Source organism: Genypterus blacodes, unplaced genomic scaffold (genome assembly GCF_046128005.1).
Source record: "Genypterus blacodes isolate CSIRO-AG114 ecotype Tasmania unplaced genomic scaffold, CSIRO-AGI_Gbla_v1 ptg000214l_1, whole genome shotgun sequence".
NCBI classification, from domain to species: domain Eukaryota; kingdom Metazoa; phylum Chordata; class Actinopteri; order Ophidiiformes; family Ophidiidae; genus Genypterus; species Genypterus blacodes.
Window position 1 is genome coordinate 3,778,807 of NW_027467013.1, and position 18,038 is coordinate 3,796,844.

General features: G+C 50.0%; 2 protein-coding genes and 1 long non-coding RNA gene across 3 annotated transcripts; 1 reads left to right on the forward strand and 2 right to left on the reverse strand.

The window, feature by feature from the left end:
* Window positions 1-12,015, forward strand: dcbld2 (discoidin, CUB and LCCL domain containing 2). The gene is made up of 15 exons (XM_076169787.1): window positions 1-557; window positions 2,255-2,479; window positions 3,249-3,386; window positions 6,133-6,184; window positions 6,264-6,336; window positions 8,839-8,972; window positions 9,105-9,145; window positions 9,262-9,477; window positions 9,607-9,731; window positions 10,191-10,338; window positions 10,427-10,567; window positions 10,697-10,790; window positions 10,890-10,939; window positions 11,030-11,164; window positions 11,451-12,015. The coding sequence occupies exons 1-15, from the start codon at window positions 452-454 to the stop codon at window positions 11,852-11,854; spliced, it is 2,082 nt and encodes a 693-aa protein (XP_076025902.1). The 5' UTR covers window positions 1-451; the 3' UTR covers window positions 11,855-12,015.
* LOC143015731 (uncharacterized) lies at window positions 2,436-5,264 on the reverse strand. The gene is made up of 3 exons (XR_012965469.1): window positions 5,208-5,264; window positions 2,619-2,682; window positions 2,436-2,519 (listed from the first exon to the last, which is right to left on the reverse strand). It is a non-coding gene; the product is annotated as an uncharacterized LOC143015731 (long non-coding RNA).
* A 2,903-nt stretch (window positions 12,016-14,918) lies between the features above and the next one.
* On the reverse strand, window positions 14,919-17,683 carry tmem30c (transmembrane protein 30C). Its single transcript, XM_076169788.1, has 7 exons — window positions 17,317-17,683; window positions 16,514-16,630; window positions 16,308-16,415; window positions 16,111-16,201; window positions 15,815-15,967; window positions 15,509-15,721; window positions 14,919-15,288 (listed from the first exon to the last, which is right to left on the reverse strand). Exons 1-7 carry the CDS (start codon window positions 17,512-17,514, stop codon window positions 15,101-15,103), a joined length of 1,068 nt encoding a protein of 355 aa, XP_076025903.1. The 5' UTR covers window positions 17,515-17,683; the 3' UTR covers window positions 14,919-15,100.
* Window positions 17,684-18,038: the final 355 nt, after the last annotated feature.

Genomic DNA, 18,038 nt, shown 5'->3' on the forward strand with positions numbered 1-18,038 from the left:
AAACGATCTTAAATTAACATATTTCTTTAAAATCCTTTTAAAGATGTCTTATGTCTTTATGTTGAGGTTCTGACCCATTTAAAGAGGAGGCGGCTCCGTGTGAACACTTGTTGGGGATCCGGGATCAGCGTAGACCACTTGGGGGACTCTGGTGTTCCAGCTCGTAGTGGGAGGAGGAGCGGAAGTGGAGGAAGTCGTTCCACAGATTGGATGTGTGTGTGTGTTGATGAGAGAGTGTGTGTGTGTACGCGTGTGTGTGTAGCAGTTGCCTCGGTAAGTGAGAACGGAACTAACCACGGGGATCATAGACGGTTCGAGGCGAAGGCGACGCGAGAGGAACAACATGAGGAGTCGGAGATCCGGCGTTTAAACCCTCCTGGTCCCGGGCGGAGCGGAGCGGTCGCAGCCGGTCCCCGGAGCGCAGCAGTATGCATTCAGACTGCAGGCTGCTATGGGCAGAGCGGTAATGGTGGGCAGGGGACCGACAGGGGCCGCCGGGGTTCTCCTCCTGTCGACTCTCATCATTCTCGCCACGGGACGCGGTCGAGCTCAGAAAGGTTGGTGCTCCCACGCCCCGGCGACACTCTTGTCTTTCACCCCGGCGGCGGCGCGTCGAGGCGCGGACACGGTCTCGAGCAGGAGCCGCTGAGTCGGAGCGGAGCAGCCTACCTTACATGGCCGTGTTAGCCGAGATACGCGCCGCTCCGCCAGGTTCGCTACGCCCGCTGCCGCTCGTCACGTCACGGCAGTGGGAGCGAAGTGTGGCAATACCGGGCTAACCAGTCCCAAACCCCGGGCTAGCTGCCATTTGTCGAAACTGCTGGTTGAAGCGGAATAAACACAAACTCTGACTGACACCTCGGGGGGGATGAGTCGACTTCCACCGCCATCGGTTAAACTGCCAAATTTCGTAATGGAGTCTGACGTTCTCTCCCCCTCTCTCTCTCTCTCCGTGTGAGACGAGCAGCTTGTGGCCTTGTTGCTCGTCTCTTCCCCCGCACAGCCTCGACGTTTCCCCCCATGAACGTGACGCTTAAATCACGTAAAGTCTGACAGGTTTCGGTCGGTGACAGTGAACGCTTTGCACTTTGCCCGAACCTCAACGCGGACATTTTGGATGTTTTTCCTCAGGTGGTTGGTGTGTGTGTGTGTGTGTGAGAGAGTGAGTGAGTGAGTGTGTGTGTAGGGGGGTTGTCTGTAAACACGTGGACACAGTTTGTCATAATTGCACATTTCAAGAAAGTTTCACGTGTTTTTCCTAACTTTTTGTAGCTAATTTAACACTTACACTAATATTTAACACACGCGTCCCCTGTAAACACGACAACAGGGACTATTTACGGCAGGTCCGTGTTTTGTTTTTGAGGGCTAATCAGGACAGCAGAGTTACACCGTGAGTCACAGTGGGGTTCTGTCCACTTCTTCTGGATCGTGTCCACCCGTGGGGCTCTTACGTAACTCCAGACCGGCCGAGGATCCACTTAGCACCGTGAAGCGTGACTGTTCAGTGTTAAAGACCGCAGAACACAACACTGTCCCGGCCTGTCTGCAGAGCCTGGAGGGTCTCTGCTCAGTCTAAAGGTCACACCAGGCCTCCAAACACAGATGAGGTCACAACTCCATCTCCAAAAGTCATGCTGATTCTTCTGTTTTTGTCATAACTAGCTGTGTAATAATTTGCTGATAAGACATTAAAGCCAAAACCAGAACAAATCCCCATTATTGACAAACAACAAACCCATATCTGTTTGATTCTAGCACTTAACCTGTAACAAACCTGTTTAACATGTAAACAATGAGGTTGCCACTTGCAGCAGATCAGTTTCCTGTTTCAATTGTCGATTGAAACCTTTGGTAATAATATAAGTCGTACACTTGTTCTTGGGTGTCTTTTGGTTTTGCATCTAAATCTCTTGTTAGTCACCGTCTGTGATGTGAGCGTTGGATCAGGTCACGGCTGGTTGCTGGTGAGCGATGAGGCCACAGGAGGATCATCGGTCTGCATGTTAAGCTCTGTGGCTTTTCCCGTCTGATTTGGTTTCACCGTCCGTACATAAACTTGATTACTTGAAAAGCAAATGCAGAACTAATGTATTCAGACTAGATCATCTCACCTGCTCATGTGCTCTCGTGTGTGTGTGTGTGTGTGTGTGTGTGTGTGTGTGTGTGTGTGTGTGTGTGTGTGTGTGTGTGTGTGTGTGTGTGTGTGTGTGTGTGTGTGTGTGTGTGTGTGTGTGTGTGTGTTGTCCCTCAGGTGATGGCTGTGGCCCCAGTGTGCTCGGCCCCAGCAGTGGCACCCTGTCCTCCCTGGGATACCCGCGCACGTACCCCAACCACACCGTGTGCGAGTGGGAGATCAGCGTGCCGCAGGGCAGCAGGGTCCACTTTCGTTTTGCTGAGCTGGACATACAAGACAGCGACTGCCAGGTCAACTACCTCTGCCTCTACGACGGCATCGGGCCCCAGAGGAGCAAGATTGGTGAGGCAGTGGGCACGACATGGAACAGTCCTGGGAATTCCTGTTTTATGTAGAAGGGAACAACATATTTAAAGCTTAATTTGAGTGTGTTAGGGTGGTCTGGGCTCTTTCTCAGTCACATTGTGCGTACACACATCACCTCACATGTTGTATTCACTGGTCACATGCAGACTCATAGTAGTAAGCTGTGTTCTGCCAGAGCGCTGCAGGGCGGAGTGAGAGTGAGAATCAGATTATGATGAATGCCTCCCAACAATATCTGTTTTTCTACACTTCTTCTTTTTGGAAGACAAAGACTTCCAAAACATCCAAATCACTTTGCTGTACTGTAGTGTTGCAGACATGTATCAAGGGAGATCTGATCATAACTGGCTACAAGCAGCATGAGTGCAGCAGTGACCTCCAGCCCACACACAAGCAGAAATACATCATTCATTATTGAAGATTTGACCCTCTTGCACAACTCCATTACTGTTGTTTGGCTGCAAATCTCTGGAATTGGTTCTTCACCAGATGTGGCTGCAGCTCAAGTCTTTATTTTTTTAAAGCAGCACCTGGAACTAAACGTTGCACTGCTGCTGGTTTGAGATGCAACAGCTAAATACTGAATAAAGCTTCTCTCTGCAGTATCTTCTCATACTATAAATTGTTTTCCCCATTAACCTAAAGTGAATGTGCTCATGTAGCTAACCAGAAATGTCTCTGTCCTGTGTCTCCCATGTCTCCGATGTCCCCCCCCTCCTTGGCTCTGGCCCTCGGTGCCGTACAGTGAAGTACTGCGGTTTGGGTCTGAAGGTCAAAGATCTCATCAATTCCACCGGCAACAAGGTCACCGTCCAGTTCATGAGCGGGAGCCATCACACGGGACGTGGATTCTACCTGTCCTACTCCACCACAGAGCACACAGGTACACACACACACACACACACACACACACACACACACACACACACACACACACACACACACACACACACACACACACACACACACACACACACACACACACACACACACACACACACACACACAGAGCGCTCACATCTGTCTTCCCTGCCGCTCTCTTGTCTCTCTCCTCGTACGCTGGAGGTCCTGAGGTCACGTGATGGAGGTGTGACAGACCGGATTGGTATTCTGCTGAAGTCATCTGAAGGTTGAGCTTGGGTTACACCGCTGTTTGGGGCCCCCGGGTGCAGGAGTTGCCTTGGAAACTGTATGTTTGTGTGTGAAAGTCTTTAATGTTGCCAAATTCTATTGTGAGGCTCATTACAGCTGCTTCAGTCTGCACCACCTACTCACTTTACTCTATCAAGTAATTATGGAGTCCCGACAGACTCACAGCACCGATCAGGCAGTGACTCGTGTGTCTGTGTTTGTGTGTCTTTTCGTATCAAAGCAGATAATGAGCATCTGACGCATAAGCCTTCCAATCCATTCATTATTGAAGAGGTGCATGCTGGGCCGTGTCAGTTTAGGGGAGCGTTTGTAATGCGGCATGTTTTAACACAAACGCGCAGGACAAGATGAACGGCTGGTTGTGTTGTGATTGGCCGTCCTGAACAGCCACATGTCTGGAGTTCCACCTGGCGTGTCTCAGGGTCATGGAGGCGTCGGTCACTGCCTCACGTTGCTGTGTTTGAATTCTTGCGGACCGAAGCTAAACGTGTGTGTTTTGAGGGTCGCCAGGCGTTCTTGGGTTCTGACAGCTGAGCACCGATGCGGCAGAGATGCAGGAGAATGAAGATGGACAATAGGGGAAGTGAGAAGCAAATCAGGCCGCACGATGAGGAATGAGGAAGAGGCGTGAGAGGAAGTGAGAGCAATTGAAAGGAATGGAAAGTAATAATATTTGGTGGATATAATGCCATCCTGTCTCTGACGTGATTTAATATTGTGGAAGAAATCTGATAGCAGAACGTGAGCCTGCAGACACGGATGTCTCACGAATGACTTAGTGTGAGAGAAGAGCCACCCACACACACACACACACACACACACCACTAAACGCTGGCATGTAAATGATGATGATGATGGTTGGATATGACGAATGTTCCTTCCAACAGATTCTAAACTTCATTAAGAGTGCAGCATGGCTTTGTTTGGTACATTTAATGAGGCGTTTAAATGATATTCTACCTCCATTCAGACCATAAATCCTCTGTGACCAGACAAAATCAGCCAAGGAGGGGTCTGTTCAGGGGCTGGTTCCATTATGAAAGGGAAGCTTCCTCTCCCGCTGGTTCCCACTGCTGTGAAACGTCAACAGTCTACAAACGCCATAATCAGCTTTAATTCCTCATAAATCAGCTTTAATGCGCTCTGAGTAACGGGCCGACTCTGCTTTCTCTCCTAAGCTCATTAAGGAATCTGTTGTGAATCTGCGGCAAACGACTGAATCCTATCACATCCACTCGTGTGTGTGTGTGTTATATTTTATAGCATTTGTATACAAACAGGTTTTTAATGTGCCAGTGTGATGCTGAACGTCTCTTTGTCATTGAACGCAGTCATAAAATACAATAATCGGCTTGAAATCAGCATAAACTGACATCGATGAATCAATGAAGGAAACATTCTTCCTCATCTGATCCTCTAAAGCCACAAACACAAACCTGTCTTAGGTTAAGCCTCCATCAGTTTGAGTGTAGACATTTTCCTAACATGTGTTTAGGTTAAAAGAGGGTTTAGAGAGAGAGAGAGAGTTTGTCTGTACCTGTCTGCCACTTACCTTCATGCAGAGGGGGGGTGTGCGGCTAGAGAGAGGACCCCAGTCAGGCCGTCCTTCATGTGCCTGAAAGGAACCACGAGCAGATTCATAGTAAATAATAAGATGAAGAACTGTGAACATAGATGCAGTAACAATGACTCACCTGGTCAGAAGTTCTTATGTAAAGAAGACGAGTTTAACCGTTTGTTTCTCATAAACATTGTGAAGTTATTGCAGAAATGTCAAAGATTTCAATGTTTTTTTCTCCAGTATTGTTCAGCCTCAGTTTCAGTGGACAAACGATTATTGATTTTCTTATTGACATTTATCGCTTTGCCCCATCTGTTGTCGTGGGTTACGTGACCAGGGAGCACATTTCCACGCGGAGATCTGCGGCACACGAGCAGAAGTCACGCCGGCGCTCGATGCGTTTTGTCGTGTGTGTGTGTGTGTCTTTTCACCTCGTGTGTATAACAGCTCAGGTGAGCGTGGGCGGACAGTTTGCACAGTGCCGTCACCGCGGCTACTTGTGGTTGCTGGGTTATTGGGTCCGCTGACTCATCGGCCGGTCGGCTGAAGGGGGTTTTTTCTGAACGTGCGATCAGCAAGAATGACCGCCGCCACTGCAGAGTTACCCACAGGATTCCTGCACACACACACACACACACACACACACTGTACACCAAACACATTGTTGTTCACCCTCATGCTGCACTTTGATGTGTTATACGTGGCTTGTTGTTCCGTGTGAACATGATCTGGTCAGTGGAGAACGTGTTTTTATCACAAAGGCAGTGAGTCAACGCAGTGTGTGTGTGCTTTAAATACTCACCAGGGGGAGGGGGGGGGGGGTCGACTGGCCAGAGAGCAAAACGGAAAGATAAAGGGACGCAGAGATATCAGAGCTGTAAATAAAACACACACTATGTTCGTTTACCTTTTGCAGATCTGATCACCTGCCTCGACAAAGGAGCCAATTTCACCGAGGCAGAGTTCAGGTAAACGCTTTCTCCTCCATTGTTGTCGCCACAGCGCCGCCCCGCCGCCGCTAACGCTTGCCGTCTCCTGTCTCCTCAGTAAATACTGTCCAGCCGGCTGTGTGACGAGCGTGGAGGAGATTTCTGGAACGATCCCCAACGGCTACAGAGACGTGAGTACACCAGGTGGACAGGAGAGACATGAACCTCTCCTGCTGGTGCTGGATTATAAATGTATTCACACACACTCAACATGCTGCTGTTTGCCTGTGTTGTATTTAAGGCTGAAGTGACTCAATGTGACGTCGGCGTCCACATGAGTGATGAGAAAAGAAATTAGTTTTATTGTCTTGATTGGATTAGAATGAGACTCCAGGGCATTCAGCTGTGTGTGTGTGTGTGGTGTATGGTTACACAACTGTGTGTGTGTGGGTGTGGCTCTTCTCTCACAATAACTCTAACATCAGAGTTCAGTTCATCTGGCCTGCAAAACAAGAAGTCACATAGAAAATGTCGATCGAGAGAGAGAGAGAGAGAGAGAGAGAGAGAGAGAGAGAGAGAGAGAGAGAGAGAGAGAGAGAGAGAGAGAGAGAGAGAGAGAGAGAGAGAGAGAGAGAGAGAGAGAGAGAGAGAGAGAGAGAGAGAGAGAGAGAGAGAGAGAGAGAGAGAGAGAGAGAGAGAGAGAGAGAGAGAGAGAGAGAGAGAGAGAGAGAGAGAGAGAGAGAGGTTTGTGCTCTGTTGCGTTTGTTCCTTGATTTCATTCGCTCCAGAGTGTTCCCAGTCTTGGACTGATGACCTCACAGCACCCCCCACCCCCCCAACCCCCATGCAGGAGATCCTGGGCGCTGAGTCTCTGGCTGATGACCTCATGCTCTAGACTCAGGGGGGCTGGAAGGAGGGAGAGGAGAGGAGGGGAGAAGAGAAGTACACTTAGGGAGAGAGGTGCCCCCATAGGAGCAGAGGAGGGGCAGGGTCAGGAGGTGAGGAGGACCCGGGTCAACAGTTTGGATGAAGAAATGGTCCTTTAATCCAGTCCAGCTGCAGAGAGGGTGGTGTGTGTGTGTGTGAGAGAGAGAGTGTGTGTGAGACAGTGTGAGTGAGAAGTTGAAGCGAACCCTTGCATGTCTCTGCCTGCATGTTTGCCTCAAAGTGTGAATCAGCCTGGTTCACGTGTCATTAGCCTGTAATGTGTTGGTGTGTTAGTGTGTTGGTGTGTGTGCAGGCTCCAGTCTGTATCACACACAGATCAGAGACTCCACCCAGAGCCTGCAGCTCATTTGCTCTCTTCTTAATTCTGTCTCAGTCTTGGGTTTCTTGCTGTGATCACTTTATAAACTCCTGTATCAGTTATCCTGTACAGTGTGTGTGTGGACATGAGCGTGTGTGTGGTTTCCTGTGTTAGAGGCAGGGTGCGGCGGTTTGGAGCAGTGCTGTGTGTTTGTGTTAGTGGTCTGGTACGGTGCTCGTTTCGGATGTGGTGTGTGTGTCTTTGGGAAGTTTTAAGAGTCGTGGGCCGAAGCGTTGATTGCTTGTGGCAGCGCCGACTGCTGTGCAAGTGTGTGTGTGTGTACGCTTGTCACTGCACAGGTCACCAGAGGTTTCCTGCAGTCTTGTCTTGTGTGATCTCCAGCGTGGCTCATCTCCCCCGGCTGCTCTCAGGGAGGAGCAGCGGCCGGAATGGAACTCTGCTTTTCTCTGCGATAGGACAACAGGTTTAGATTGGAATGCGGCCCACAGTGAATCATTACCAGTGCCACTGGATTTTCTCCCTGCAGGGGGGGGGGGGGTTGTGTGTGTGTGTGTGTGTGTGTGTGTGTGTGTGTGTGTGTGTGTGTGTGTGTGTGTGTGTGTGTGTGTGTGTGTGTGTGTGTGTGTGTGTGTGTGTGTGTGTGTGTGTGTGTGTGTGTGTGTGTGTGTGTGACATCATGGTGACTCACCGGCTCTTATCTGAAGGTTATGAACTTGTGCAGTGTGATCACGCTGCGGCCTGTTCACACACACGCTGCCCCAGGTTCACACACACGCTGCCCCAGGTTCATGAGGCTGTGAGGGCTCCAGCTATTGATGGATCTGTGTATTTAGGGACAAAACTCATCAAAATTCCTCTTTAAAATGAACCAAAATGATCCCTTATAGCCTAAATGTAGGACATTGATCAGCTCAGTGTTCTGTACTTACCCATGTCTCTGCTTGTGGTCTCTGTCCCTCCCTGTCCCTCCCTGTCCCTCTCTGTCCCTCTCTGTCCCTCCCTGTCCCTCCCTGTCCCTCTCTGTCCCTCTCTGCCCTCTCTGTCCCTCTCTGTCCCTCCCTGTCCCTCTCTGTCCCTCTCTGTCCCTCCCTGTCCCTCTCTGTCCCTCTCTGTCCCTCTCTGCCCTCTCTGTCCCTCTCTGTCCCTCCCTGTCCCTCCCTGTCCCTCTCTGTCCCTCTCTGTCCCTCTCTGCCCTCTCTGTCCCTCTCTGTCCCTCCCTGTCCCTCCCTGTCCCTCTCTGTCCCTCTCTGTCCCTCTCTGCCCTCTCTGCCCTCTCTGTCCCTCTCTGTCCCTCCCTGTCCCTCCCTGTCCCTCTCTGCCCTCTCTGTCCCTCTCTGTCCCTCTCTGTCCCTCTCTGCCCTCTCTGCCCTCTCTGTCCCTCTCTGTCCCTCCCTGTCCCTCTCTGTCCCTCCCTGTCCCTCCCCAGTCGTCTCCTCTGTGTCTAGCAGCCATCCATGCGGGCGTGGTGTCTAACGCTGGCGGGGGGAGGATCAGTGTGGTCGCCAGCAAAGGCATCCCTCAATACGAAGGCACGCTGGCCAACAATGTCACGTCCACTGGGTAAGCGTGTGGGCGTGTCCCTCCATTCAGTTGCTCTGTGTCATTCTCTCCCCTCAGCTGGTTGTCTGTGTGTGTGAGTGTGTGTGTGTGTTTGATCCTCTAACGTGTAACGCTTCTCCCCTCTCTCCTCAGAGGAACTCTGTCAAACAGCCTGTTCACCTTCAAGACCAGTGGTGAGTGAGAGCAACACGGCCTGCGATCACAACTCTGCTCACCAGCTGCAGGGCGTCTCTGCTGTAAAGAGGTAAAAGTATTCAAGCGTTTCACTGCGGCTCCTCTGTGCTGGCAGGTTGCTATGGAACCCTGGGGTTGGAGTCCGGCGTGGTGGCGGACGCTCAGCTCTCGGCGTCGTCCGTGTGGGAGTGGAACGACATCAACGGGCAGCACAATGTGTGGGCCACGTCAGGGGCGAGGCTGAAGAGGGCGGGGCTTCCCTGGTCACCCGCTCACAGCGACCAGCATCAGTGGCTGCAGGTCGACCTGAAGAGGGAGAAAAGAGTCACAGGTATACACAACGCCACACAACGCCACACGGGTCCACTCACTCCATCCAGCTCATGAGTCAGACGAGTCAGCTGACATGTGCCTCCTCTTCCTCTCTCTCTCTCTCTCTCTCCCCCATCCGCCCGCACAGGCATCACCACTACAGGCTCCACCGTGAGGGGGTACCAGTACTACGTTCTGGCGTACCGGGTCCTGTACAGTAACGACGGGCAGCAGTGGCTCACTTACCAAGAAGTGGATTCCACAGGAGACAAGGTGATGGATCAACCAGGTCGATGCTCTCTGCAGTCACGTCATCGGCTTTAGAGATTTCCTTCTGTCAAATTAGTGCAAATGGGCTGAAATGTCACTTTGGAAGGCGGTCGGAGCACACAATTGGATTGTTTCCATAGTAACTGGTATTGACTAAAGGATGTTTATGGCAGGAAATTGGAGCGGTCAGTGGTTTGACTTAAGTGCTGCGGTAGACAAGTCGGGACACTCGGGCATTAATAATGAATGGATATAGATTCAGGAGCCGGGCTGCTGGAGCTGCGGCGTTATTGTGTCGGGGAAAGTAGTAATTAGCTTGCCGAGCTGAAACATTATCAGCTTAGAGTTCATAGAGCATGTTAGAGTGTGTAGTGAATTCCTGTGTAGAGTTTCCTTCATTAAACTCCAGCTTCAGTCCTGCAGTCGCTCTCACGCCTCCGGTCGTTCCTCTGTTCACGCTAGGTTTTCCAAGGCAACACCAACTACCTGCACGAGGCCAGGAACAACTTCATCCCCCCCATCGAGGCGCGCTACCTGCGGATCAACCCCACCCACTGGCACCAGAGGGCGGCGCTCAGGCTGGAGCTGCTGGGCTGCCAGATCCACGCAGGTGAGCCGGAGTGGAGGCCCAATATCAGAGCGGCTAGGAGATCCAGCTCCGTTCTGACCTCTCCTCTCTCTTTCCATGCTCTGAGCAGCCAGGCCGAGGATCTCCTCCCCGCAACCCGCTCCCCGGGCGCCCCAGCCCCCCAGGGTCACCCGCCTCCCCCCTCAGCAGGGCCGCACCACACACACCCCCGACATCAGAAACACCACCATGCCCCCTCACACAGGCAAAGGTGCGTCGCCTCCATCCTGTTTGTTAGAATTGTACTGTTGGGGCTCTGGTTCCGACTGAGAACCTGCTACTCCTCAGAGCGGGTCGGACCTTAGTTCAAACATTAACGCTGTGTTGTTTCTTCTGGTAGACGTGGCGTTGACGGCGGTGCTGGTGCCGGTGTTGGTCATGGCTCTGACTGCTCTCATCTTGACGGTAGTTTGTACCTGGCACTGGAAGAACAGGTGGAGCTCATAACCATGGAGAGAGAAATGATTAAAGCCTTTAAAGACTAAAGCCAACACTGATAAATCTGTGCTGTGTCTATTATTCTTTCTTTGTAGGAAGAAGAGCTCTGAGGGAACATACGACCTCCCGCACTGGGACCGCACAGGTTAGTTGTAACTCCGCCTCTGAAAGTCTACAGGCGCTCATGGAGAGTTCACGTTGGCCTGTGATTGACGGCGTGCGTTTCCCTCTGTAGATTGGTGGAAGAGCATGAAGCAGCTGCTGCCGTCCAAGATGGTGGAAACGGAGGATTCAGTGCGATACAGCAGCAGCGAGGTGGGCCGGCTCACGGGGAGAGGAGCCGTGCCAAGACTACACGCAGAACCTGCAGGTAAAGATGGAACTCTGTCCTTTTGCTCCTTTATTGTGAAAGGAACAGCTGTTAAACAATCACAGATGGAAACAGAGTAAATAATGAACAATCAATGCTATTGAAATAGTCAGGATGGGGTTAATTCTTTGGTAAACGTATTGATGGTCTGATACTGTGGCTGATAGGTGTTGACGGTCGATGAAGTTTCCCCAGCTGCTTCACAGAAACTGAACTCGTGATGACTTCAGAATGTTGGATGTCTTTGGTGATGTGTGTGTGTGTGTTATGTCATGTTGTGTTCCAGAGTACGCCCAGCCCCTGGTGAGTGGAGTCACAACATTAGGTGCTCGTTCAACCTTTAAACCAGATGAGGGGCCGGACCCGGGCTACACCGACCCAGATCTGTACGACGCCCCCATCTCCCCGGACATATACCACGCCTACGCAGAGCCCCTGCCCGCCTCGGGGGCCGAGTACGCCACGCCCATCGTGGTGGACATGGGCTGCCACCCGTCAGGGGCCGCCGCCACAGTGTGTAGTTTCATGGGCACCGGGCCCGGCGCCACGCTCACACAGACAGACAGCGGGCAGTCGGGGCGGTCGGCCTACGACACGCCAAAGTGTGCCACTGGACAGGCCACGCCCACCGAGGACTCCACCTATCAGGTCCCTCAGTGTAGCACTCAAAAGACAGCAGGACAGAGCTGAGGAGTAAAGGACGCACACAGCCTCCCCCTGCCCCTCCCCCTAGAGTGGACACGCACGCACACACACACACACACACACACACACACACACACACACACACACACACACACACACACACACACACACACACACACACACACACACACACACAGACACAGACACAGACACAGACCCAGACCCGACGGAGGAGTGGTGCACCAGTGAGCCCTTGAGCCCGGGCTCAAGTCTTGAACGAACACTACCTTAGCTTTAGTTTCATCTGGAGATGTCTGTATTGCCTATTTGTTTCTGCATGGCCACCACCCGCTTGTGTAGCGCCATAACAGTCCCATCACTGAATCCACAAAGATGAATGTGTAAGTCGGTATGTTTACATGCACTCAGACATGTGATCCTCCTCACCCAGTGAACGTGAACGTGTTGCGTAATGGCAGCGCATTGAGGAGACGCACACACGCATGAGGAGCAAACCTGGACCTGGATGTTTACATGCTGGGGTGCATTGATTCCATTTCTGCCCTCTTTCTGTCACATTCACTTTTGAAAAGCAGATTAATTGCAGTACAATCAAAGTTTTAAAGTGCATGTAAACGTACCGAGGTGTGTGTGAGTGTGTGAGTGGGAAATGGCTGGAGGGAGGCGAGGAAGAGGAGAGAGCCGACTACTGTTTGAGAAGTTCTTTGTCCCTGTTCTGTGATTAGTAGCTCTTTTGCATTTTGTGAAACTGTGATTGCCATTTGTTCTGTTACATACTGAGGTGGGTCAAAGCCCGACACCACGGGTCGCGTTCATCACAGGGTCGCATCCACACACACACACTCACACACACACGGTCCAAAGAACTCCTCCTGTCCAGAGACCCTCTGAATTCCACGGTACGCTTTGTCTTACTTTGCTACGACTTGAAACCCTGTATAGTTTTAATAATTCCATCACTGCAAATCTGTAAAAACAAAGAAAATCTCAAATGATTTACTGATATTTATTCTTTCACATCCTGCTGATAAGGAGACGTTAAAACAAACCAACCGACCCACCGGGACCCTCGCTGACTACAAATGAGCAGAACTGTGGTTGCACTGTTGTAACACACACACACACACACACGAACGAACACACACACAGGTGCATGAACTTGAAGAGGCTGGAGCCAAAAACGTTTAACGGAACGTTTTTGATTGTAAAAGACCAAATGATCAAACTTTCACACCCGGTGCCATGAGTGTGAGTCACAGCCAAATCAACCTTACAACAGTCTTAATGTAGAACACAGAGGGATTTGATCACATGTCCTAGAGAATAAGGTACAACGAGAGGAGGTAGTTGGTTCAATCTGAGTTTCTTGTGTTTGTGATATTTTCTTTTAGCGTTCTTGTGCGTTGTGGTGTAAATGGGTGTTTGGGTGTGACTTGCGTTTTTGTCTTTGTATCCATGTGCATCAGCGTTTCTACATGACAGACCTGTGTTGTTGTTGTAGGGTTTATATTTGTAGTAGGGCACGTTGGTTCATTCACTGTCTGACACACCAACACGGTGACCGGAGGCCACAGTGGACTGCATTCCTCTCCCATCGTCTGTGGTACTGACCCAAATACTGGCCCACTAGAGGTTCAGATGGAGAATGGAGAATGAAACAAGCTGCTTTATTAGAGGAGCGCAACCTGGAGCTGTAGGAAGGTTGCCGTGTCGCCGCTCGTGCTTTGATAAGCGAGGCAGTGTGTGGAGCGGCGACGGAGCGACGGTGCTCTGCAGTCACACAGGGGTTGCATTTGTCACTGGCTGTATATAGAGAAATAAAGAGTTTATAAAAATACAACGATTTATTACAGCTTTTGGTTGTCAAAACATTCATAAGCCTGTTACAGAGCAGAACACATGGCTGATCTGTGCCAGTTATCTTATTGCACACACACACACTTAAGCCTTCCCCCCTGAGAGCTTCTGTTAAGACACTGGCTGGAAATGCATTTCATTAGCGACGCTGCCAATGCAATGCAGCGGCCCTGGAAGAGGTCTGGGCTTTGTAAGGCTGCTAATGCTCAGTCTTTACCGGCACAGAGGCAAGCTAAGGTCAGGCTTTATAGCAGCGTGGCTGATTGATTACAAATTTGGATGATTTGTGTATCCAGGTGCTCGAAAGACTTGCATTCACACATTTCCTGTTCTGGATCCTTCCTGTGATGTGATTGGTCGTTACCAAATCAAAGCCCAGCCTCCCTCTTTGTTCCATGGACCGTCTCGACCCATATTTCTGCCCCGTCACTGCCCACTCTCAAGGTGCATGTACACACTTATGCCTCATCTATTCGTCTCAGCTCTACTCGTCGTGTCAGAGATCCAATATGTCCGACGCATTACAAAGCAAAGAAGTTCCCAGAAACAATGACATAATGCTCTCAGGCAGCACATCCAGACAAGGAGACTGCGTGTTAATGGGTCTATAGTGCTGCCTGTTTAAATTGAATCCCCCTCATATACATGGTAGACAAAGTAAAATAATACAACCAAGTGCATCAACTTACTTAAGTCTTTGGCTCTAATTGGATTGAATGAATTGAATCAGTGCCTCTCTGACACGGAGCCAACAGAAGCCCAACAATACAATCTAAACAAAGATTGGATTTATTGCAGGGCTGCCACATTGCATTTGATTGTACAGATGTAGCTAATAAAGTGGTATTTGATCAACAAACTCAATCTGGTCTAACGTACAGCTCAGGGGAGAAGAGCTCTGAATCACATCGTCCCTCATCTGCCAATTTAGACAACATGATTATAATCCTCCATCATTGTTTTCTCATCACTTCTTCAGGCAGGACTTCACTTTTTCTACCGCAGTGCTTCTGTAAACTCAATACTTCCACATGAAGACAATGAACTCATACTGGCTGCATGTTATTGGTGCTGGAGTTGAGAAGTTGTATTCCTGGTTGGTTCCCAAAACTGAGCTCTGCCAGTTTGCAAAGGAGTGAGCAGAGAAGCTTCCACACATGTTTACATTCATTTATGTACAGTAAAAAAATGAAAAACTATCAAAAAGAGTAATTGACATTTGACAATTGACAATTTTTGCAAGATTTACAGCGGAATTCTTCATCGTTTTCCCTACAATTACAGCAGTTTCTTCTTAAACATTCTCCTCATCCTTCGATTCCTCAAACCTTTCCAGTCCTTTTCTCATTTGGGATGAGTTTCCTCTTTGGAACACACACTTTCCCCAAACATCCCTGTGAGCTGCGTTTACCTTCACTCCTCCATGTTCCTCCCATCCTTTCCAAACTTCCACCAGATTACTGTGAGGAAGACGGCCACCAGGAAGATCAGGCCGCCGGTCACGAGGTAGGCGATGGGCAGGAAGTGGTTCTGACCTCCGAACCAGGTCAGCGTGGTCAGCACCACCAACTTTCTTCCTTGGAAGAACTGCGCAGGAAAGTCTGGGGGAGGGGGCAAACGTCAAGGCTGAAAATAGGCGACGTCACTGGAACATAAAAACCTCAAAATAGTCTCCATGGTTTCACAGGAGATGAGACGGAGGAAACACGCTCACAATGGGATACATGTGTTTCCTGTGGTGGGTCTTGCCGTCTTGCACACTCCCTCCTCCCTCCCCCCCTGATAATTCTCCCTTAAAAGGCTCAACAAGCTGAAGGATACTGTAGGATATGTCGATGCTGTAGCTCCCCGCCGGCAGCCCGTTGGTGAAAGGCTCGTCGGCCCGATACAGAACCCCGTACAGCTTCTTGAAGTTGGGGAAGGCCGCCTCTCTCATCCAGACGAGGAAGTCGTCGTTGATGAAGCCGTTGTTGGTTGGGTCGCTTGGGTCGAGCTCGTAGATGGGCTTCTGCCAGTACAGAGGCTGTGCTGTGCCTGTAGAGTCAAACACACATTAACACACTGCCTGAGACCCACCGGCCTCTCGGTGCTCCACGCCACTGGGCTTGAGACCCGTGACTCCTTTACCATTAAACACCTGCGCCAGGGTTTGGTTCTCCGTTGTTTTCGGGTTGCGATATTTGACATTTTCGTCAGTGTACCAGGCGATGCCCCTCCTTAACAGCGTGACGGGCCGTAACGACGGGGACCCGGGCTCGCTGTAGCTCAGAGTGAAGGAGTCTGGGAGGAGACAGAGACAGAGACAGAGACAGAGAGAGAGAGAGAGAGAGAGAGAGAGAGAGAGAGAGAGAGAGAGAGAGAGAGAGCACTGAGAACACGGAGAATGTGATGATGTAACGTTAAGTGTTGTGAGCTGCGTTTACCATTGAAGATGCTGTTGGCTACAGCACCACAGGGGGCAATGGGGACTCCATTTGGGTCTCTGGCAAACGGGACGCAGTATGACGTGGGGTTCTAGTCAGAGAAAGAAACGGAGAAATCATTATTGAGTCATAGCTTCAGGCATCAACTCCAGATGTGCACAGATGTATTTCAGTGTCCTTTAGGGTTTGGGAGTTACCTTTAGGTTTCGCATTCTGCCAACCATCTGCCCGTCATCCCTGGAGTCCATGTACCTGCGGAGGTTCTGATGGAAGTTTTGGAGGCCGTAATACACAAACACGTCTCCCTGAGAGAGAGAGAGAAGCAGGACATCAAACATCAAACGTCAAAGCTCAGACTCACTCAGAATGTTAACGTTTGGGTAAACTTTAACCTCATTCTTACCTTGAAGGGCTTCTCAATGTTGAATATCACTTTGCAGGTGCATGGCTCAGACGCGAGGCTTACATTCTTACGCTTCTCATAGCAGATATTACACGTCCCCGCCTCTGTGTAGTCCATCTGACACAACAGAGGAGAAGCAGAGACACCAGCAGGTTAAAGAGATACTCAGGAAACTTCACAAAATGTCATAAACTTTGTCACCAACAATGTATTTTGAATGTTAAGAGCAATTTTCCCCAATTCCCAAATAGATCTATGAAGACAGTTACACCTGGCAAACATTCTCTCAGCTTCTACTTCTACTACAGGATGACAATCCACGAAAATCCAGTATTTCAGGGTGAAATTTCATAAGAAAAACAGTTTGAGGCACCGGTGGTCATGTTTGTACCTGAGTGAGTTCATAACCTAATGTAGAGTGGCCATTAGAAGGCTTCTACACGTGTTCCATAGATCCATTAGGGTCCACTCAAGGCCCACAGAGCTGGTAAAACGGGAAATATCTCAAAAATGCTCCGACTCACAAATAAAATCAGATTAATGACCCGAGTTATGATATAAATTCATTACAATTCCTCACATTTTATTTAAAAACACCAGAGCAGTATCACTTCAAATGGAGAACAAACATTAACCTTTCATCTCAGAGACACTCCTTTTGTTTTACAGCTCCCACCTGCTGATCAGAACCCGGTGACATCACACTGCTCTCACACAGCAGTAATGTACATATTTAAACACAATAGGTTAATACTCTTCCTTTATAAGATGTTTCCTCCTGTAAGACCTGTTCCCCGGCTCACCTTCATCTCCTGGGTCCGCTGCACGGTGACCAGCAGCCCAGTGCCCACCAGCATGCACAACAGCGACACCAAGAAGAAGAAGGGCAGCACGGTGTGAGCGGTTAGCATGGGGGACCAGGCTGGGAGCTTCTGCTGCTTGAAGGCTGAGTTGTCCGGCCTGCGAGCCAGAGGACCCGGCTGGGCCTTCGCTCTGTCCATCAGAGGAGCCTGGACGTTTGAGTTTGGCGCCTGGAAAACTTAAAAAGGTTGAATTAAAGTATAAGCAGCCTCCTGTCGTTTCTCTTCCTGTTCTCTTTCAGCGTTATCTCTCTGTTGGCAGATTTTCCCAGCATGCCTTTGGGGTCGAATGGCTGTTACACATTAACCACAAATCGTTTGCTTAAGACTCGACTACACGCGCACACACACAGAGAAAACACAATCTCTCCCTCACACCTACACACACACTTTCCGTTTACAGTATATACACGGATGTTTCCTTCAAATAGTACATGAGCATTTCCTCTTTTACTTTCTGTGGTAAAAACTCTCTCTCTCTCTCTCTCTCTCTGATGTTCTGGTAGATGGGACTTCCTCGTGGTTGAGTAAACTCATGACCTCACACACTCTTGAGGGTGTGTGTGTGTGTGTGTCTTCCCTAGCTCAGAGTAAACAAACAGAAGGATGCTGGTTTGGTTCACAGTCCCTTTATTTCAAAGTGTCACACTGGGACCACAGGTCTG